The sequence below is a fragment of the Mya arenaria genome, chromosome 6 (genome assembly GCF_026914265.1).
Source record: "Mya arenaria isolate MELC-2E11 chromosome 6, ASM2691426v1".
Lineage (NCBI taxonomy): Eukaryota > Metazoa > Mollusca > Bivalvia > Myida > Myidae > Mya > Mya arenaria.
In genome coordinates, this window is record NC_069127.1 from 14009070 (window position 1) to 14033631 (window position 24562).

The 24562-nt window shown below is 37.1% G+C and overlaps 1 protein-coding gene across 1 annotated transcript in view; it reads right to left on the reverse strand.

The window, feature by feature from the left end:
• Positions 1-21577, reverse strand: part of LOC128237236 (mitogen-activated protein kinase kinase kinase 4-like) — a 61251-nt gene extending 39674 nt beyond the window's left edge. The window contains exons 1-7 of the mRNA XM_052952583.1: positions 21507-21577; positions 7496-9371; positions 6996-7166; positions 6640-6732; positions 6073-6231; positions 5608-5765; positions 3546-3719 (exon numbers count right to left, since the gene is read on the reverse strand). Of these exons, the coding sequence (XP_052808543.1) occupies positions 3546-3719; positions 5608-5765; positions 6073-6231; positions 6640-6732; positions 6996-7166; positions 7496-9371; positions 21507-21577 (2702 nt within the window). The remainder of the gene's footprint in view (positions 1-3545; positions 3720-5607; positions 5766-6072; positions 6232-6639; positions 6733-6995; positions 7167-7495; positions 9372-21506) is intronic.
• Between the last annotated feature and the right edge of the window lie 2985 nt (positions 21578-24562).

The window sequence follows — 24562 nt, forward strand, 5'->3', positions numbered from 1 at the left end:
TTTAGCTCTTTTCTATCAAGTTGTAATTTTATCCATGGTGGAAAATGCCAGCTTCTACTTAACATCTGACACTTTTTTTCTTGGTCTTCCAACTTCCAAGTTCAATACTGACTCCAAGTTCTCCTTTCCTTTATAAATCACTATATATATAAATACTTTCTCCTAGCAGCTTGGACCTTCTTCTTCAGGTGGCTTTTTATCAGGTTATCGATTTGGGTGTTTGCCTACATGCTCAGCTCTCTTTCTTATACTAAATCTATCTGCTGCTTTAAAGACTAGACTTTTGGTTTTCATTGTAAGTCTTACAGGTGTGTATTGGTGTCAGCTTTTTAGTCTTCTCTTCTGTTTTAGCTTTCCTTTTGCGGCTTACTTACTGCCATCATCTGATATCTGACAATACTTTTGCATCATAAGTAGGATTCAATAGTCTTTTTTGTTTTATTTCTTCTTTATACTTTGGTTTTCCTCTTCCTTTCTGTCTTATTTTCTTAAGGTTTTCACTGTTGCCTCTCAGTTTATCTCGGAATCTCTTGGATCTCTCTCGCTGTTGAGGCATTTATTTGTATTGTGGAATGTGTATTTTAGTTTTATTTGTGATCTCCTTATGACAGGTAAATCAACAATAAGTCTCTCCATTGTTTACAGTCAAAATAGTTCTTCAAATAACACTAGAGTCACTGCAAAATATAATTACTGTGTGTCTTTTTTAATCAAACTTTTGGTTTCATTCTATAAAAAAATTGTCAGGAGTGCAACAAGTTAAGCTGTGTGAATTTTCAAAAAAAATGGGAATGAATCTTTCTTTAAAATTAAACTTAAATGTTTGTTCTAAACCTATTATATTTACTTTGATGTTATTCATTAGTAAGGTTTTATTTTTAAATGTCCATAATTATATTTTTCATGTTTTAATAAAATTTGAAATATGGATTTAATACGTAAACCAATTTTATCATTTAAAACTCATTTCAATACCAGCTTTTCACTTCAAATACATCTTTTATATGTCTACTTTGAAAAAAAAAAAGAAAAAAAAAGTCCTAGCAATAAATTTACATATTCCTATCGGTCAAAACAGCATGTCACATAAATGCTTCAAAAAGCGTTGCACTCCTGACATGCAGTTATTAGCCTAATGCTGATAGTGAGTGCATCAAGTACAGTTATTAGTGCTGAAATCTGAAAGTATTGATCAAATACTTCCTGGAAATGCAACTTCACCTGTTTTTAACTGAACCATTAAAATTTACACACCACTAAGTAGTAAATGTTGCACTCCTGACAAACTCTGGTTGTCATCATATAGTGTCAGATATTGGAGGAATAGTAGTTCAAAATGTACATTTTTTTGGCCTGAACTCAAAGATTACATGTATTGCTTCACAATTAACATTTTAAATCTAAAGAAAAATACTTGCACTAGAAGTTTAAGACTTTCTTTTGAAAAGTTTCGCTAATTATTTGTGCGATTATTTTTTCGTAGTATGTTTGTTCATTGCCACGGTTTTACAAGATAACTACAATTACAAGCATTCTGAGGAAAACCAGCTTAAGTTAAGGTATTGAACTAATGAACAAAGTTGGATTTTAACTGATAAATGAAGTATTTTCTTAATGAGAGCCATTCAAATTAACCATGTTATGGTAAATGTCCCAAATATCTGTTGCACTCCTGACATTTTTGCTATGTTTTTTTCAAATAACTTTTTTTTGGTCTGACATATTCTAATCAAACTTTCCAAAGTAGTGCAAAAAGTTGGTACATTACTGAAATACAGCGAATTGTGCATATTGCTTAATAATTCTACAATAGAAAAACTTAATGGTACCATTTTTTTTGAAACAGCCCATATGCATCTCAAAGTGTTCTCAAAAGAGCATCATAAACTCTAATAATAAATATCTTTTTAATTTTGATTTACAAGTGAAAGTGGTTAAATTTTATAAAAAAAAACTTTATTTAAACACTAGTGTTGTTTTTTCGAAAGTGTTTGTAGAACATCTTTATTTCCTTAACAAATCTTTCATCATATTATAAATTATTGAAATTATTTTAAACATCTTGCAGAAATGTTATTTGTCAGTATTGTAGAATTACGTTTCATGTTTTTGTACCATATGATGGCATATCTTCTTTAGCTAAAAACCATGTCCTGATTCCATTATATTTCCAATTTTCATAGATATATGTGAAATTTGTATATTAGCACAAAACAAAAGTTATTGGATGTTCATTTTTGAGTCGTATGAAGTAATGTGAAAGCGCCACATATAATGCTGGAACTAACTTTGTTAGCCCAGGCACAGATTCAGCCCTGGGCTTTAGGGCTGAAGCCCCCCCCCCCCCCCCCCAGCTGGGCTATAAGATATGATTAGGGGAGGGCTGGTCTTTTTTCTTCTTTATTTGTTGACAAATGCAGGGCTGATTTGTCCATTTTCTTGCAGAGTATTCCCTTATCACTAGATCAATACATCATGGTTTATTTCAGTCATCTGGTCAGTAGGCCACTAATCCCTTGCCAGGGGAGGGGGCAATTAACTTTGTCTAGAATACTGTGCGTTGTTAAAATTAAAACTTAGCCTAGTACGTTCTGAACAATTAAGTGTATTTGCAAAGGATATAGTTTTAAACTGAATGAGCTAATGAATGAGCTAATGTAAGCATAATTATAGTACATTCTTGTTCTGATTATGTTGTGAACTGTTAAACTTTTTATATTGTGAATATATTACAAGCTTACATGTTTTGTTGAATAATCTATGAGCTTGTTCTTTTAAATGTTATAGATGTATTGTTGTTGAATGTTTATTATTCAGTTTAAAGTCTCATACTTTAAATAATTAAATATGTTCATACTTTCTGCATACATTGTTATATTCAATGATGAAATGGTGCTAACAACGTCAACTACAGGGAATTTATATTCATTTCAAACTGCTGAGGGGGTCAAACCATTTTTTTGGGTTATTTGCAGAACCTTAAACATCTAAAATATACACAATGCTGTTTTACATATTAAAATAGTAAAGTACAGGTTGATTGTCAGATAACTGTGATCATTAATTTTTAAGTTAAGGTTTGTTTACCTTGTTATGTTTAAAGTAGGAATCATTATTTTGTTCTGTAACTGCTTGTATGATATTCAGTATTAGGTAAATAAGAATATTTATTGTGTTTTTAATTATGTGTTTTCTCAAACATTTAAATATTAAATTTGCTTTGCATTGCCTTAACCTTACTTGTGATGCACCTAAATGATCTAAATGGTCGTAGTCATAGCCATAGTATGTCATACAAAATCAATTTTGCCTGTAGTTGATAACATACCTAGAGCCCGTCTAAGGCAGTGCCTTATTTCATATTATTTTAATACCTTTATATCAGTATATACAGTATCATTTGTACGTAACTAGATACTTGTTGTTTCTGAAAATGTACCTAAAAGAGTTCGAGAGAGGCTGACAAATCAGACAAATGACAAGGCTGCAACTCTCCTTTGACACAAAAGTTGTGTTTAAATCCTAGATCTATATCCTAGGCATACCTGAGAGAGCTTGAAGACTTATTTCTTGAGATGTCGTGGTCCTCCTCACTTTCTTCCTCTGAGCTGCTCATCTCTCCGCCATGCAGTGTCCAGTCAAACATGTCTGACGTGCACTCATCTACGCCTGTCTCCAGGAAGTCTGATATCGAGTTCAGCAGGCTGATCGCCATTGTACTACAGACATAAGTTTTATTCTTTAAGCCTTGCATCTCAATAAATCAAATTTTTAAATTTTTCACTGAAAACTGCTCAAAACAATCACATTCAATTATACTTTCCTTTATATACAAATGAAATATTAAGCCAACACAAAATATATATTGCCCGATGTCTCATTCCAAACGACAGTGCACACCTTGGCTTCATATCAATATCTACACATGCAATTCAGGTAATAAAAGCTTGAAAGACAAATACTAAACCACTGGCCAGCCTCTGCCTTGCTACTGATGGTGTGTGGACAGATCCTACCATGTACCTGAACATTTATCCAGCCGCAGACCTAACCACATACCTAAACCTCTTGCCGGCCTCTGCCTCGCCACTGATGATGTGAGGGCAGACCTGACCACATACCTAAACCTCTTGCCGGCCTCTGCCTCGCCACTGATGCTGTGAGGGCAGATCTGACCACATACCTAAACCTCTTGAGAGCTTCTGCCTTGCCACTGATGATGTGAGGACAGACCTGACCACATACCTAAACCTCTTGCCGGCCTCTGCCTAGCCACTGATGATGTGAGGGCAGACCTGACCACATACCTTAACCTCTTGCCGGCCTCTGCCTCGCCACTGATGATGTGTGGGCAGACCTGACCACATACCTAAACCTCTTGCCGGCCTCTGCCTCGCCACTGATGATGTGAGGGCAGACCTGACCACATACCTTAACCTCTTGCCGGCCTCTGCCTCGCCACTGATGATGTGAGGGCAGACCTGACCACATACCTAAACCTCTTGCCGGCCTCTGCCTCGCCACTGATGATGTGAGGGCAGACCTGACCACATACCTAAACCTCTTGCCGACCTCTGCCTCGCCACTGATGATGTGAGGGCAGACCTGACCACATACCTTAACCTCTTGTCGGCCTCTGCCTCGCCACTGATGATGTGAGGGCAGACCTGACCACATACCTTTACCTCTTGACGGCCTCTGCCTCGCCACTGATGATGTGAGGGCAGACCTGACCACATACCGTAACCTCTTGCCGGCCTCTGCCTCGCCACTGATGATGTGAGGGCAGACCTGACCACATACCTAAACCTCTTGCCGGCCCCTGCCTCGCCACTGATGATGTGAGGGCAGACCTGACCACATACCTAAACCTCTTGCCGGCCTCTGCCTCGTCACTGATGATGTGAGGGCAGACCTGACCACATACCTAAACCTCTTGCCTGCCTCTGCCTCGCCACTGATGATGTGAGGGCAGCCTCTGCCTCGCCACTGATGATGTGAGGGCAGACCTAACCACATACCTTAACCTCTTGCCGGCCTCTGCCTCGCCACTGATGATGTGAGGGCAGATCCTCTTGAGAGCTTCTGCCTCGCCACTGATGATGTTAGGGCAGATCTGACCACATACCTAAACCTCTTGCCAGCCTCTGCCTCGCCACTGATGATGTGAGGGCAGACCTGACCACATATCTAAACCTCCTGCCAGCCTCTGCCTCGCCACTGATGATGTGAGGGCAGACCTGACCACATACCTAAACCTCTTGCCAGCCTCTGCCTTGCCACTGATGATGTGAGAGCAGACCTGACCACATACCTTAACCTCTTGCCGGCCTCTGCCTCGCCACTGATGATGTGAGGGCAGACCTGACCACATACCTTAACCTCTTGCCGGCCTCTGCCTCGCCACTGATGATGTGAGGGCAGACCAGACCACATACCTAAACCTCTTGCCAGCCTCTGCCTCGCCACTGATGATGTGAGGGCAGACCTAACCACATACCTTAACCTCTTGCCGGCCTATGCCTCGCCACTGATGATGTGAGGGCAGATCCTCTTGCTAGCCTCTGCCTCACCACTGATGATGTGAGGGCAGATCTAACCACATACCTAAACCTCTTGCCAGCCTCTGCCTCACCACTGATGATGTGAGGGCAGATCTTCTTGGTGAAGTTCCACTCCTCCTCCAGTGGGTTCTTCAAAGAACGTGAAGCCTCTGGCAAATTCTGCAGGTGGTATAGCCAGTTCTGTAGGTACTGGAAGTACATCTGAAACACAAGCGCACAGTCAAAGGGGCAAAACACACATTTACCTAGGTCTATCTGGATATGAGACAACAAAGAAAAAGATATAATGTCTTTATGGACTATCTTATGTATGCAAGGTTTTATTAAATTCTTTGTAACTCTGTTAACTGTGAAGTTTGCTGTTAGGATTGATAAATCCAAACTGTTGAAATGTACAAGAAGCTGGCAACGAGGTTTGCCGGCATGCAGAAATCTTTCTTCCGGAAATGTCAATATATTAAAGCACACATTTTTATATCTTTAGACTAGTATAAAACATTTCACATACCTTGAACATCTTGCACATGTCGTCATCAAACCTTTCCAGATCGAGCGGGGAATTCTCTGCCTGGGCCTCATGATCATCGAGAACAGCCTGCACCATACATTGGTAGTCCTGCTTCACCATCACAGCCTTCGCTAGCATGTCCTTACACTCAATGATCAGCTGGAATAGACATTCATATACTGTACACATAAACATTGTACTTGGTGACTTTATCAGGACCATAAAAAGCAACCAGTTAGCATTAAAAATGCTATACATTCATTACCAGGGCTTCCAGGGAAGTTTGAATTTATAAGCTCCTTATAGTTTGACTAAAACTTCCAATATTGTGACCTTGGATGTTTATAAACCTCCACCTCCAAAAGTGATGGCTTTGAAATTGCTTTATTTGCCGTATTTGCAAGTTATGGGTTAAAATGAAATGTTACAATACACTTTTGTTCAATGAGGTTTTATTTACTTGCAAATAATTATATTTTCATCAGATTTGTTGTACAATATGTTTATGTAACATATCTGTGTTATGGAGAGGCAGAATGGTTCCCCTATTTGGTTTATGTAACATACCTGTCTTATGGAGAGGAAGGACGGTTCCCCTATTGGGTTTTGTAGCTGCTCAAGGCGGATCTTCATAGCCTCGTGGATCACATCCAATAGCACCTGTAGTAAAGAGGCATTAGCATTATTCATGTACCAAGAAAGTCAAAAGACAAAACAAATTTATCAAGTAGGTTTTGAAGTATTTAAATGATAATAGAAGGGTATTTAAATGATTTTAGGAAGTTACAAATTCAATAGCTTAATAGTGCAACATTGCAATACATGTGTAATACCAGCAGCGCATAATTGCTAATATTTACCTGCCATAACTAACCGGCAACCGCAGCCTGCCGATAGGGACATTCTGGAAAAAGTTTACACACCTGCAGAAGGAAGATGTATGTGGGTCTATATGAAGGCAGGCCAATCTCCAGGAACTCATCCCGCCATGCACGCAGCTTCTCCGTGGGGTGAGACTCAAGGTGCGTCCCCGGGGACTTGTCAAGCAAGTCAAGGGTTGGAGAGGAGTGCTGGTAATACTCGTCTGACGGTGACTATAGGTAATTGATACTTGATATAAATGTAGAATTGCACATGGATACTTGAAGAATTTTTTATTTTGATAGACTTGATCTCACATGCTTATAAAAACACAATTTAGTGGTAGGGATGTGCCTTCATATAATGAGTATTAAAGAGGTACATGAAAGCACTTATTCTACATTTAATCCACTTACAATAAATAATCAATGGTCTAGATCATGAATGCACATTAATTATTTTGATGAAAAATAGTGGGGATTTATAATAATCTTTATAAAAAATTAAGAAGTTGAAATACTCATAGTTCAATATGTAAAAACCATTCCAGAATAAATAATACCTTGTCCACAACCTCACTGTCACTACTTCTATACTCAAGGCTCTGTCTAGCTCTTCTTAAGGATGTGTACAGGATATCACGTAGGCGGATCAACATTTTACTTAGCCCAATCTTCTTCAGCCCCTTATCTACATAAGCACGGTACAGGGAGCGGCCCAGATCATCCAGACTGGCCTCACTAGAGGCACGGGACAGAGACGCAGAGGAAAACTGAGCTCGCAGAGGGGTCGAGGAGTCTGGCGGGCTCCCAAACTGACTTGGACTAAGGTCACGTTTTGGACTAGATACTGGTGAAACAAGTCTACTTGTGTTTGAACTACTGACATCTCTTCTGGGTTCTGACATTTGAAAACTAACTCTCTTTTGCTGTTCACTCTTTTCACTACCACTACTTTCACAGCTATTTGTAACTAATTTGTTTTGTTCACTATTTTCCTGAGAATTTTCTGTATATACAGCATCCGTATCATCATCATCATCACAGTAGTCATCATCCTGAACTATTTCTGGAATGCTTTCCCTATTGATTTGACGATCAAATGATTGAACGTTATCCTCACGATTAAAACTAATGTACCTCCAGCCTTGTTCGGCTGATATATTGAAAACCTGACCTAAAACATTAATTTTATGGCACAAATCTTTAGTTGTGTTTAACCACAGATACAATGCTTCAGTTCTTTGGATAAAAGTGGGCTCCTTGTACTTTGGATGACTAGCTGCAAAGACAGCATCTGATCGATAAAGTTGTTCGCACTTGTCCAACTTTTCTAGCAGTCTTTCTACTTGTATCACAGCTTGTTGCTGCTGTTGAATCATGTCCTGATTCACATACATTGTATGGTAGGACTCAGTGATGTCTGTTACAGTTGTATCTACACTGCATGAGCTATCTCGGTTATGGGATTCAGAACCTCCTGTACTATTGTTTTGCACACAGTTGGACTGTGGGAATTGCACTTGAAACTCCATGATTTCATTTAAAACATGGGGTATTTTCTCTCTTTCGAGATCCATCATCTTTTGTTGATCCTCAAGGGACATTCCATTTAGCCAGGCCTGTAAACCTATCCATATAATGGACATGTACAGATCCTCTTCTGCACTTTTCTGTCTCTGTGGAAACATTCTCTCCTTCTCCTTTTGCTCTTTCTGCTTTTTCCCTTGAGATCCCATATTAATCAAAGCTTGAAATGTCTTGAAAAATATCAACCTTTCATTGGGACAGTCCGCAAATGAGGACACTGCTGGCCTTCTTTCTAGTTTATCTGAAGACAAAATTGGCAATGCAATGTGACGGCAGCTAGTGCTAGGCAAACCAAGGGAGACAAATCTGCCAGAGCCCTCTAACTTTACCGGAACAACAGGAGTATTTATGTCCATAGGGGCAGTGTTACTTGCTATATTCTCACTGACAGTGCTCAAATCTTCCCTCTTACTAAGTATTTCCTGTTGTCGCACCTTACTTTTTAGCTTATCTTCTCTATCTCGTTTCCGTTTCTCCTTATCTCTTGTGTCACCTGGACCACGCTCCAAGTCTGCATCAGAATCTGCATGAGCCAGGCCACTGTATAGCGCATTGCTCTCACTGTACCGCTCCTTTATAAAAGAAACAACAACTTTGGGCTTTTTCGATTTTTCATTTTCCTTATTCTTCTGTACTGATCGCCTTCCACTATTTCTGCGAACCTTTTCCCGCTTCGAAAATCTTGAGCTAGTGGGTGGGCTAAAAGGCAGTTGATCAGCTTCTTCTATACACAGGTCCTCCAACTGCCCCTCAAGGGAGTGAAGCGGATGATCTGCTCCATGGTCATCCCCACTGCTTCTGTCTGCATCATGATCAGAAGTCTGGTCTCTCTGGTCTCCATATGATCCTCTGAAAATATCAATTAATGGTGTCAGACAATGGGTTTCATGAAGTGAGTCAGGAAATTCATGATTGGGAAAAATAAGTTTGAAAATTCTCATTTTTCCTAGAAATCAACAAAACTAAACTCAGAATGTTATAAGAAATAAACTGAGAAATTAAATATATTTTCAATATATTCAAGACATAAAAAACCCCCACATCAAACTTCAACTGTTAAACAGAAATGTTTTTGGATGTTTAGTTATTGGTGAAAAGATTGTTTTAGCTCATTTTTTTTTTTGGAAATTTAATTATAGTATATAATTGCATTGAAAATGTGTCCACGATTCGGCACCAAATTGTTAGACAAAACACACACTAAAACATGTAGGTTTTAACACATGAAGGTATGGGGTGGCAACGGAACAAGAAACCCTCACTCAGTATATCAGGTCTTGTCTTATTAGTCCCAAATAAGGTTAAGGGATTTTCTTGTCCCAAAAAGAAAAGAAAAACTGTCTGGTGTCGGACATTAATATCAGGCACTTCAAATGACTAACAAAGCAGCTGTGGTGTCCACTTGAAGATTTATTAAGTATAAATAGTTTTAGATGCGATGAAGTGTCTGCATTCCATTTTTGGCAACATTGATTTGGAAATGCTTTCCCGTTATAAGATTTATCTGTTCGTATTATTTTAATATTTTAAAAGAATGGTGTGGGGGCACTTTAATCAGGGAAAAATAAGAGTTATTCAACGAAAAGGGGAAAAAACTAGCATGATTGAAATAATGTACATTGTGTTTTCAAACCTTTTATTCATCAAACCTATCAACATATTCATGAATGGCATTATAGGCACATTGAAGCGTGACGTCACACGCACCTGCTGGTCGGCCTCGAATACAACTGGTTGGCTAAACACCGCCATTGTTATTTACAATCAGAGCGTGAATATTGCGGGATCTTTTGACAGGGTTATTTATAGAAAGTGTAAACAAAAACTCAGAATGCCGACTAGTTGTTCTGCACCAGGGTGCACACAACGTTTTGTGAAAGATTCTGGAGTTCGTTTCTTTAGATTTCCTAAAGAAAAAGAGAGAAGGTTGAAGTGGTTACTCGCTATTGGGAGAAGAAGCCTGAGCAACCGTCAACATGTTAAGTTGTGGGAGCCTTCGGATCATGACTGTCTTTGCAGCATGCATTTCGCCGAAGGTATTAAGTAATTATGTTATTGTTTTAAGTACTACAGTATCATGTTTTAATTCTCATCCCATTTTCGTGTTCGAGATGTAAAAAGGGTACTGTACCAGTAGATCTACTACCAGACAAAAATAATTGGTAGTAAAGTATCTGGGATATGTTTGTATTATCTGTATAGAATGCTGGCTTAATTGTTACAGTTTTGGTATCAATGGTTAGACCCTAAAAGAATATTATGACATATTGTTCAAGAGGTGAATAATAATTATAACTCCATATTATATATATACATAATTTGTTATACATTGGCAGGAACACCGTCCAAGGACCATTATCACCAGGATTACATACCGAGTGTATTCAGTTTCGCTACCACAGCCAAGCAGCCTGAGCAGACTCCTGCACGAGCAGATAGGTTCAAGCGCCTCCAGAGACGCAGAATTGTCTTAACACCAAATGACAAAGAAAACCACCAACCAGCCAATGACCAAGACGAAATTGCTGAGGCACTCCTGATGTTAGGACATTATCTACCTTAATCGTGTGACCAAGGTATTAGATTAAGCTTTAAACTTTATGTACTCAAAAAAATAACTTAGCATCCTATCACACTAAGAATTATATAGAAGGCTAATTAAAGACATGCATACATAATAAATCCAGAACTGTCCACACACACAGACTGCAGCTGTATATATGCCTACAGCATAAGTCATTTCATACTTGCAGGCACAGATCCAGGACCTGATCCCATCCAGGAAGAGCTTGACAACCTAAAGGCAGACTATACATCCCTGCAGAAGGATCATCAGCGCCTTATGTGTGAAAATAGAGACTTAAAAGAGCAGATAAAGAAAACAAACTTTTCATACAAGAACCTTGGCAACCGTGAGGTATCAACATTGACTGGTCTGCAATCAATGACAATGTTTACCTGGCTTCTGGCAACAGTATCTGATGTCATAAAACCAACCGGAAAGCTTTGCCGGGGCAATGTACTGCTTATGGTGTTGATGAAACTTAAGTTAAATCTCACTAATAATGACCTTGCTATGAGATTCCAGACATGCCCTACACAGGTGTCAAGAGTGTTGACTCAAACCTTGCCTAATCTCGAAAAACGACTTAAGTTTCTTTTGCAATGGCCTTCAAAAGATGCTATTATGAAAAACATGCCAAGAACATTCAAAAAGAACTACAAAAAGTGTCGTGTAATTATTGACTGTAGTGAGATTTTCATTCAAAGGCCAACAAATCTTGATGCTAGGGCTTCTACATGGTCTAACTATAAAAGTCACAATACCCTGAAATTCCTAATCGGCATAACACCCTATGGATCAGTTAGTTTCCTATCCAAGTGCTGGGGCGGGCGAGTATCTGTCAAGGAGATCACAGCACGATCTGGTTTCTATGAGCTTCTTGAATTAGGTGACCTTGTTCTTGCCGATAGGGGCTTCCTCATTGCTGATGAACTAGCAGCCCATGGAGCATCTCTGCCAATACCACCATTTGCGAAAGGGAAAAGTCAGTTCTCACAGAGGGAAGTGGAATGTGTGAGAAGACTCTCGAAGTCTCGCATATATGTTGAGAGGGCAATTGAGTGTGTAAAAAGATTTCAAATTTTGAAAAACACCTTGCCTATTTCTTTAATTAGACACGCAGATTCTATTTTGACAATTTGTGCGGCTTTCACAAACCTTCTCCCCAAACTTGTGAAGTAACTTTTATGTTCATGTTAATTAGTGTACATTAATGTTAATGCTTAAAGCAGGAAGCTTAAATTATTTACTACTCAAAGACATATTTATAACTTATGTATGCTTATAATGTGCTTTTGAATGTGCTGTTTAATGCTTGATAAATGGTATATTTCTTATACATGTAACTTATTGGAAGCTAATTTAAATGAAGTCACTGGAAGTATTAAAATGAGAATGAACTTTATCTTCTTTTGTTTTTGTTTTCTATTTGGCCAAATTAAACAAATATTTATTTGCAGTCATCTGACAGACTATGAAGAAATGACAAAGTAAAATATATTGTTGTTCCTCTTTTGTTCCAACGTGGCCCGAAAAACGAACACTATTTAAGGATGGGCCTTACAACATTATTAAATGTAAAAAAGTGTAAAATCAACCGTTATATATATGAGAGTGTGAGCTAAAATAGAAACACAATTTTGATGTAATCTATTTATTTACATGTTATCATGTAAAAATGGAACAAAAATACAAACTACAAACAATGCTTTTTGCAAAGGAGTAAAAAATATCAAGCTTCACAATACAATGAAAATTAAGTACATAACAAGAGATGTTTGTCAAACATTATGCCCCCCCTGAGCGCCATGTTGTCAGGATTATATGGACAATTGAATGAAATATGCATGGACCGAAATGACAGCTGATTTGTTGCTGTTTTAAGATTATGACCATTAAAGTGTGAGGATAAAGTGTGTTATGACCGTCATGACCTTTGACTCTATGAACTCAAAATCCAGAGTCATCAGCTGGTCACCAGAAACCTAAATGTCAAGTTTGAGGGCCATGGGTGCAGGCATTGTCAAGTTATCACAAGACAAGTTTTTTTTCGTTCAAGGTCACTGTGACCTTGACCTTTGACCCGATGACCCCTTAAATCATAAGGGGTCATCTACAAGTCAGATGCAACTCCAAGTCAAGTTTGAAGGCCATGGGTTCAGGCATTGTTGAGTTATCACTCGGACAACCTTTTACCATTCAAGATCACTGTGACCTTGACCTTTGGCTCTATGAATCCTAAAATCAATAAGGGTGATCTACTGGTCAGGCTTAACATCCATGTCAAGTTTAATGATCATAGGTTCAGGCATTGTTGAGATATCAGTGGGGGAAGATTTGTTAACTTTTTTGTGTTAAAGGTTACTGTGACATTGACCTTGGCCTGATGACCCCCAAAGTCGATAAGGGTCATCTACTGGGCAGGCCCAACCTTCAGGTCAAGTTTGATGACCATAGGTCCAAGAATTGTCGAGTTTGCTTTCAAGGTCACTGTGACCTTGACCTTTGACCCCTAAAATCAATAGGGGTCATCTACTGGTCAGGCCCAACCTCCATGTCAAGTTTGATGACCATAGGTCCAAGAATTGTCGAGTTTGCTTTCAAGGTCACTGTGACCTTGACCTTTGACCCCTAAAATCAATAGGGGTCATCTACTGGTCAGGCCCAACCTCCATGTCAAGTTTGAGGGCCATGGGTGCAGGCATTGTTGAGTTATCACTTAGACAACCTTTTATCATTCAAGGTCACTGTGACCTTGACCTTTGGCCCAATGACCCCTAAAATTAATAGGGACAATCTCCTGGCCAGGCTCAACCTCCATATCAAGTTTGAGGGCCATGGGTGCAGCCATTGTCAAGTTATCACTCGCATAACCTTTTACCATTCCAGGTGACTGTGACCTTGACCTTTGGCCCAATGACCCCTTAAATCAATAGGGACCATCTTCTGGCCAGGCCCAACCTCCAAGTCAAGTTTGAGGGCCATGGGTGCAGGCATTGTCAAGTTATCACTCGGACAACCTATTATCATTCCAGGTCACTGTGACCATGACCTTTGGCCAGATGACCCCCAAAAACCATAGGGGTCATCTCCTGGTCAGGCCAATTCTCCAAGTCAAGTTTGAGGGCCATGGGTGCAGGCATTTTTGAGTTATCAATCGGACAACCTTTTACCATTCAAGGTCACTGTGACCTTGACCTTTGGCCCAATGACCCCCAAAAACAATAGGGGTCATCTACTGGTCAGGCCCAACCTCCAAGTCAAGTTTGAGGGCCATGGGTGCAGGCATTGTTGAGTTATCACTCGAACAACCTTTTACCATTCAAGGTCACTGTGACCTTGACCTTTGATCCATTGAGCCCCAAAAACAATAGGGGTCAGCTACTGGTCAGGCCCAACCTCCAAGTCAAGTTTGAGGGCCATGGGTGCAGGCATTTTCACGTTATCACTCGGACAACCTTTTACCATTCAAGGTCACTGTGACCTTGACCTTTGGCCTGATGACCCCAAAAACAATAGGGGTTATCTACTGGTCAGGCCCAACCTCCATGTCAAGTTTGAGGGCCATGGGTGCAGGCATTGTTGAGTTATCACTCGGACAAGCTTTAAAATTATTTTACCATTAAAGGTCATTGTGACCTTGACCTTTGACCTGATGACCCCCAAAATCAATAGGGGTCATCTACTGGTCAGGCCCAACCTTCATGTGAAGTTTGATGACCATACGTCCAGGAATTGTTGAGTTATCACTCGGACAAGCTTTGGTCTACCGACGGACCGACCGACCGACATGCCTGTGCAAAGCAATATACCCCTCTTCTTCGAAGGGGGGCATAATAAAATAAGGTAAAGGCATAGCATTGAACAATCCTGAAAGCTTAATACAACAATTCGAAGAATACAGTCAAAAACAGTTAGGACATTTATGTATATTTCACAAGGTTAAATTCTTTTTACATGTTCAACTTGTGTTGAATAATCTCAGGTACAAGATCATGTATCGCAAAATCTGTACACTTTTTAATTAACATATTTACAAACTCAGGATCATGGGGTACAGTCTGTATTAATTACTATTCCTTTGTATGTGAAAACCACAAAATCACAAAATGTCTTCCCAGAAACATACATTTGAAACTGAATTTGTGAATAGTAGCGGTGGTTAGTTTTCAGTTTATTGTCACTATTAAGGAAGAAAGTCTGATCCTTAATGTCTTCTATTTTTGAGTCTCTATGTTTGTATGAGCACTTGATCTCTACAAGCCCCTTGCCATGACACAAACATTGCCTGAGTCCATCGGGTGTTGCTGAATAAAATGGGAATGTGCTGTCAACAAAAAGCCCACAATCAGATACATTAAAGTTTTCATGACTTTGCCTCATTTTATCACTATACATTGATCTTGCTGTTTCTTCGTGCTGTCTGCCATTCTTAATGGCATCAAAACGTGAAAGGTCACACTCGTGGTACTTCATTATTTTCTTCAGCACATTTGACTTTGTTGTTGCTTGCTTTAAGGTCAGAACATCATGTGCTGTTGTGGCTGTTATTCGCCCCCTTCTCTGTCGTTGCCACAGAACACTGTCTTGTTGGCCCTTTGTCATCGCCTCGAGATTCATGACCTGTTGGGGTCGAACTTGAAAGTCACGAACAAATCGCTGAAATTTGTCTTCTAGGTCTGTAGGGCTCAGTGACTCATGTTCCACCTCATGGAATCTGCTCAGCACCTGAAAAAAGCAAATTCTCCATAAAGCTATGTTGTGTTATTTAATGTAAATCATCCTGTAAAATAAGCATAATAATTTGAAACAATGCTCTGACAGTTAATAATTTAAAAGTATAGCATTTAAGATCTGAGTTCTTACTCCATTTCAGATTTATGTGTTATTCTGTAATAGGGCTGTTTTAAAAAAAATGGCTAGTTTTAGTTTTTCATAAACTTCTATCACATTATGCATTACAAGATTCTAATTCAATTGTCTAAAAATGCCAACTGGTGCCATATAACTGTATGTAAAATTTGGACAAGATATATTCACAGAAAAAAAAGTTATGTCCATAAAACATGCCAAAAAAGTCAGGAGTGCAACAAAAAAGTGTGACATTTTAAGAAAAGCTTAAAATTCAAAATGTTATTTCAATGTCAAAATGTGGGTGAGGGAGTAAATTATTTATTTTTATTCAATTTGAATGTCTTGGCTAAAAAATAACATAAAACTAAATAAAATATAAAAATGTTTTAGACATGAAACAAGACTGAAAAGGAATAAGGGCGGTAATGTTATTTTCCATAAAAAATCAGTATAAATCTATGAAAATGACTAGAACTTCTTGGAACTAATGGTATTTCATAACTTACTCTTGCTATTATAAAGTTATATGTATCCATGACTTAAACAAGTAATAATTTAATCATCATATATTTAAATTTTATTTTTAGCATTGCATATTCTAAGATGACCCAAATATGTCAGGAGTGAAACATTTGCACTTAAATGAATCACTGTGTTTGAAAAAAGAACATATATGTACCCAAATGCATTTTTCCAAGAAGTGTTTGTCTTAGAGCAATCACAAGTGGCAGTCATGGTCAAAGTTATTGTTTGTGTATTGAGTATATGGCATGTATGTTAATGTCAGGAGTGAAACGCAATTTCCAATTTTGGTGCTATTTTTTAAACTAGCATATTATTAAGCAACACTGTTCAGCTGTGCATTTTTCTAATTTCTTGGTGATGATTGGTGGATAATACTACAATCTAGTTCATACATGGTAAGTGTTTTAATGCTATTAAATAAAATTGTTATAATAATAGTTTATTAGTGAAAATATATCTGATAAAAATATATGACTAAATGATAAACATATTTTTCTGTATTATTTTTTTATGTTTTCCATGCTTATGTTTTATCAAATGTTACTGAAGGTTACTGTAAATAACAAATTACAGCATATATCTTTTCTTCTTAGCATGATTTCTTGCATGGGTAAAAATGTTTCACTCCTGACATTAAAATGATAAAATTGCATAAATTCAATTTTAGAGTAAATATAAAGCAGCCAAGATGAGCATGCTTATTGTTAGCCTTCTAACCATCAGAAAATCATTAAGAAAAAAAAAAAAAAATCAATATAGGACACAAACCAATATAATAACATCCACAGAAAGAGTTCGAAAACATAGACAGAAGTTGAAAAAGGATGATGAACTACTTGAAAAGTCGAAAATACAAATAGACAGTAAAGAAAGAAAGAGAACCAAACACAGTTGTAGATGAAAGAATGAAAGCTTAACAGAGAATGGGAAAAGAAAAGTAGGAATTGCAAAGCTGCCAAAGCTGGAAGAAAACTGAAGAGTAGAAGCTCCCGGACAATATCAAGAAGAACAAGAAAGCAGAAAAATGTAAACATTTGCAAATCTGCCGAAAGACCATGCAGGCATCTACTAGAAAGACCTAGGGCTTATGCAAACACTATGGATCATATAGTAAAGAATGCTTCACCAACGAAGGCTGTCACATATGAACATATTAACAAAGAAGGATACAGACAATGTTGAAGAAGTACTTGGGATTAACAAAATTGGCCGACCAAGAAAAGACAAAGAAAGTTGGCATTTTTTGGCACAAATAACACTGTAAACGGCAAAGTGAAGTGGGACATGAACAGGTACATGCTTTAATAATAAATATCACAAAAATGCTTTTATAAATAAATGAATATCACAGAAATGCTTTTATAAATAAATGAGTATCACAAAATTGCTTTTATAAATAAATGAATATCACATAAATGCTTTTATAAATAAATGAGTATCACATAATGCTTCTAAGTAAATTATGCCACAGGCATTCAAATAATGTTGAACAAAAGTATAATAACTTGTGAAGTTATAGAATTACTTATAAATGATTTTTGTTTTAATTCTTATGTAACTTGTAGTAGAACAAATGCAGTAAGGTGAGTTTCAAGCATTTACAAACAATTATTTTTACTCTAACAACTAAGTTTTGATTTAAAAAAATGACAGATATAAAATGTACATGACCAAATTAATAGATTAATTTTGATCTCCATATTTCAATTATGCACCCCAGGACTTTGTTGCAGTCAAACTGAGCTTACATAGAAACAAGCATTATCTGTGGCCCTTATATCTGTATATATGGCTAATGTGATACTAAAAATAAGTTTTTAGAAACTGACACTTCTTACATAAGATAAGCAAATAGGATAAGATAAGATGTTAATGTTATTATTCATGTGTACTATTTAGCTCTATTTTCCATATATAATCTTGAAATTTACATAAATTTACAGGTAATTAAGTTGGATAAAACAAGTATATAGAGTTAAGGTTCCTCCAGAAGACAGGCCGGCCAAAAGTGTATACGGTATACGGAACATGGTCAAATGATGATGTTTCCTGGCAGTCAGTACATGATATTTTACAAACTCTAACTCAGCCTACGGTACACTGTTGCCTGGTTGTGGAATCAAAATTGAGATCAACATACCACAGGTTGCACATGCAGAAGGACTCATTCCTAGTGTTTAAGTTGACATACACGTCAGGAGTGAAACATGTTGACATTTCATGTTTTCAGAAGTTATTATGGTTATATTCTGTTAATAGTACAGTGTTACTTTAATATGCAACAAATCAGTACTATAATGACCTGTTCTTATCAAAGTGTTTGTAAGTTAACTTAAAGTTGAAACTCTGTTGTTGTTTCTTGTATCAAATTCATCTTGTTATTAATAAAGTGATAAAAAATCAAAGTTTCAGTATTAAAACTGTTGAATAGTTATTTCATGTTAGCATTACAGTGATAAATTAAGGTATTATTACACTTGTATTCTAATTATTTCACAAGATTAAGTTGTAATCTGAATTATGATAATAATGTGAATTATGTCAGGAGTGAAACATTTATTCATCAAACTGCTAATATCTTTATATCAGTTCTGTAAGGTGAAATGTTAAGTAATGTTAATGTAATACTCTGTTGTATTGACTTGCTATTCTTTAAAATATAAGGAAAGGCAGTTTTTATGTACAAATATTATACAATTTAATAAGAAAACAAACTTGCTTGTTCATAGTAGCCATTAAATTTGGGTAAATAATGGGGAAAAAATAATTTTTTTTTTTTCGGTTGGCATATTGCTTGCTTAAACATTTTTTCATTCACATTAACACCTAAACTAAGAAAATTGAGCATAAAAAGACACAGAGTTTAATGATTTTGTTTCTGTAGTGACTTTGAAGATGGTACATGTTGTTTTCTTTTTTTGTTGGGTCAGCTGAATTAAAGTTCAATAAAAAAATAAGTATCTGTTATATTCTTTGCACACAACTATTTTTGTAGACTACAATGACAGCTTATTATAATGAGGTAATCAAATGTTTACTCAGACCTGTTTAAAATTTTGACCATTTTTACATGTTTCCTGCCATTTTTTTTAAAACAGCCCAAATTTAGGCTTAATGCACTAAATTCAGACAAAGAAATAAAATACTAACTGGTGGTAAGTCTTCATCTTCTGATGCAGTGTCAGTGTCAGAGTCGCCTTTAGTCAGGATACATGCGGAAGGGCAAATGCGCTTTAGACTGCGGAGTGCCTCGGCTGCGTCAAACCCATCATCGTTCTCGACAGAAGTGGAAAGGACTCTTTGACGGCGCTTCTTCCGGAGAGGTTTTGGGTTGTCGAAATTAATCATGTCCACAGGTTTTGGCTGCACCTGAAAAATGCATACAAAAAATAAGAAATATAAAGACGAAATTGTTTTTTGAAAGATTTTGGATAACATATATAAGCAAACAAATTGAGAGATTATCACAGAGGTAAACATTCTTGTGTGTGACAATTAAAAAACATTCTTATTAGCCTATTGTATCACTGTTTACCTTTTTCCTATAAAACTGGTTCCAAGCACAGGAGACACTTGTCCTTGACTTTTCATTGAGGCCATATAATGCTGCAGACATCATCTTGAACAGCAAAGCAGCAATGTGACTACAAGCTTCACCCAATCTGAAAAAAAAGATTTATAATACTTGAAATGAATTGACAATGCTTTTGAAGCATATTTTTGAAATAGCCGGTACATTTAAGGTAATTCAACTTTCATGATTCCCCATTTATATTGACACTCTGGCATTAACTTCATGCCTGGTTCAATAACTGGTTTAATAATAAAATTTATTCTCATTAATTAATGTTTATTTTTGTCTTACTAAATTGTATAAGCCACCAAGAAAAATATACAATCATAAACTTAAAAAGTACATACCCAGCTTTGCAAGTGCAGCGAGCTCTGATCACATGTCCTCCCTTTTTGTCGATGCAAACCCAAGTCTCATGTGGCTTGTCATTCACTCTTTGTGATGGAGTCACTTTCGTCTTCAGTAAGCAAGCGGTTGACTCTTTGCTTACTTCATGGTACAAAACCTGCTGCATATGTCCACAATGGAATTAATTATATCCGTCTAGAGACTTGTAGGCTTTCAGTGATTCAGCTGTGTACAGTCCCGGATAGTTTATCAAGTAATTGTAAATATCAAGATATAGCACACTTGGCCACTTGCTTACATCGCTGTCCCATCTTTTTACAGCAACGCTGTACGGATCTGGAAGCTGAACTCCACCAACATTTAACTTTTCTATGTATCTATCCGACGCAACTTGGTCTAAATTTGAAATTTGTTTCGGTAACTTTGATACTTCCGTATTGGTTTCCGCCATGTTTTTTGCCAACCAGTGGTCTGCGCATGCGTGAGCAGACCGAATCAAAACAATAACATTCAACGTGCCTATATTGCTGCATTTGATAAACATTGATAAACAATGCTCAAACAATGCTCCTCTAAATAAATACAGGGATGAATGAAATTTTACCACAAAATAACAAACAATGATATGCTGACAAATTATGATACTAACAGTATTTAAATACTAGCAAGATTTCCAGGCACATACAGATTATAAAAATATTGTTCTGAAAAAGTAAGAAGCCTTTGGTTGCTGGCCTATCTACCTACCTTTTGTCGTCTAGGGAACTTCTTTAGCCCTAAAAGGCTAGTAAATCCCTTTAAATGCCACGGTTATCGGCCGAATGCCGCACCAGATGCATTTAGAGTCAGCAGGTGAGAATGATAATGTTACATTTCCAATGAGTGCTTCAGACTTAACAAGTTGATAAATAATGAAGTTGCATTATATATAACAATATTTTGCAAAGTATCATACCCCACCCACTTCTATGGACTGTACTGTCTGCAGATTTCTGACGTCTCCTAACATGACAAAAGTAAATGCAAAATTGCAAACTTGACATGCTTGCAAAACAATCGCTGTCAAATGCAAACAAGAAAATATACATTGAATTATAAATAAACACTTTCTAGAACTTACATATTTTCATCTAATGGGTTGAAATCTTCCTTTGGTGAGCAGCCCAGTTTCCCCTTTCCTGGTTCGGCCATTGTTGTTGAAATCACGTTTTTGTAACGTGCTCTCTCGCGGAATAAATAAATATTCGGTTATAGTATACTATTACTACTGCAAAATGCTTAAAAATGTTATGACGGTAAAGTTGGAAGGTAGTTGGTAGTTGATAGATGGGGATTCGAATAATCAACTACTTACCAGTTGCCAGTTGGGGATTCAAATATTCAACTACCTGCTAGTTGCCAGTTGGGGATTCGACAACACTGTTTTAATTCACTTTTATTCGTATATTCGCCAGTCGGATATTCGACCATTTCCAGTCGATTATTCGCGAATGTTCAACTGCAAACCAGTCAGTAGTTGGGGGTTCAGTTTATGTCTTTATGTATGGTTTTAAAGGTCACATATGGGAAAATTAATCGCCAAATGTTTCTTTATGCATAAACACATATGTCTCTTTGCGACAAACACTGTTTTTATTTACTTTTATTCGTATATTCGCCAGTCGGATATTCGACCATTTCCAGTCGATTATTCGCGAATGTTTAACTGCAAACCAGTCAGTAGTTGGGGGTTCAGTTTATGTCTTTATGTATGGTTTTAAAGGTCACATATGGGAAAATTAATCGCCAAATGTTTCTGTATGCATGTACACATATGTATCTTTGCGACAAACACTGTTTTAATTTACTTTTATTCGTATATTCGCCAGTCGGATATTCGACCATTTCCAGTCGATTATTCGCAAATGTTCAACTGCAAACCAGTCAGTAGTTGGGGATTCAGTTTATGTCTTTATGTATGGTATTAAGGTCACATATGGGAAAATTAATCGCCAAATGTTTCTTTATGCATGAACACATATGTTTCTTTACGACAAACACTGTTTTAATTTACTTTTATTCGTATATTCGCCAGTCGGATATTCGACCATTTCCAGTCGATTATTCGCGAATGTTCAACTGCAAACCAGTCAGTAGTTGGGGATTCAGATTATGTCTATATGTATGGTTTTAAAGGTCACATATGGGAAAATTAACCGCCAAATGTTTATGTATGCATAAACACATATGTATCTTTGCGACAAACACTGTTTTAATTTACTTTTATTCGTATATTCGCCAGTCGGATATTCGACCATTTCCAGTCGATTATTCGCGAATGTTCAACTGCAAACCAGTCAGTAGTTGGGGATTCAGTTGATGTCTTTATGTATGGTATTAAGGTCACATATGGGAAAATTAATCGCCAAATGTTTCTTTATGCATGAACACATATGTTTCTTTACGACAAACACTGTTTTAATTTACTTTTATTCGTATATTCGCCAGTCGGATATTCGACCATTTCCAGTCGATTATTCGCGAATGTTCAACTGCAAACCAGTCAGTAGTTGGGGATTCAGATTATGTCTATATGTATGGTTTTAAAGGTCACATATGGGAAAATTAATCGCCAAATGTTTATGTATGCATGAACACATATGTATCTTTGCGACAAACACTGTTTTAATTTACTTTTATTCGTATATTCGCCAGTCGGATATTCGACCACTTCCAGTCGATTATTCGCGAATGTTTAACTGCAAACCAGTCAGTAGTTGGGGATTCAGTTTATGTCTTTATGTATGGTTTTAAAGGTCACATATGGGAAAATTATCATATCCGAATGGCGAATATACGAATAAAAGTAAATTAAAACAGTGTTTGCCGCAAAGATACATATGTGTTCATGCATACATAAACATTTGGCGATTATTTTTCCCATATGTGACCTTTAAAACCATATATATAGACATAATCTGAATCCCCAACTTCTGACTGGTTTGCAGTTGAACATTCGCGAATAATCGACTGGAAATGGTCGAATATTCGACTGGCGAATATACGAATAAAAGTAAATTAAAACAGTGTTTGTCGCAAAGATACATATGTGTACATGCGTACAGAAACATTTGGCGATTAATTTTCCCATATGTGACCTTTAAAACCATACATATAGACATAATCTGAATCCCCAACTACTGACTGGTTCGCAGTTGAACATTCGCGAATAATCGACTGGAAATGGTCGAATATCCGACTGGCGAATATACGAATAAAAGTAAATTAAAACAGTGTTTGTCGCAAAGATACATATGTGTACATGCATAAAGAAATATTTGGCGATTAATTTTCCCATATGTGACCTTTAAAACCATACATATAGACATAATCTGAATCCCCAACTACTGACTGGTTTGCAGTTGAACATTCGCGAATAATCGACTGGAAATGGTCGAATATCCGACTGGCGAATATACGAATAAAAGTAAATTAAAACAGTGTTTGTCGCAAAGAGACATATGTGTTCATGCATACATAAACATTTGGCGATTAATTTTCCCATATGTGACCTTTAATACCATACATAAAGACATAAACTGAATCCCCAACTACTGACTGGTTTGCAGGTGAACATTCTATAATCGACTGGAAATGGTCGAATATCCGACTGGCGAATATACGAATAAAAGTAAATTAAAACAGTGTTTGTCGCAAAGATACATATGTGTTTATGCATAAAGAAACATTTGGCGATTAGTTTTCCCATATGTGACCTTTAAAACCATGCATAAAGACATCAACTGAATACCCAACTACTGACTGGTTTGCAGTTGAACATTCGCGAATAATCGACTGGAAATGGTCGAATATCCGACTGGCGAATATACGAATAAAAGTGAATTAAAACTGTGTTTGTCGAATCCCCAACTGGCAACTAGCTGTTAGTTGAATATTTGAATCCCCAACTGGCAACTGGTAAGTAGTTGATTATTCGAATCCCCAACTACCAACTACCAACTACCTTCCAACTTTACCGTCATAAAAAATGTTTCTTGGTTCACTTATATTTCATTGTCATTGGATACAATCTTGCTCAATATAATTCACATGAACTTGACACAATATCTGTTTAGAGAAATTGTACACTCATACTATATAGAATAAAATCACACAACTTTACCATCCTTATAATAT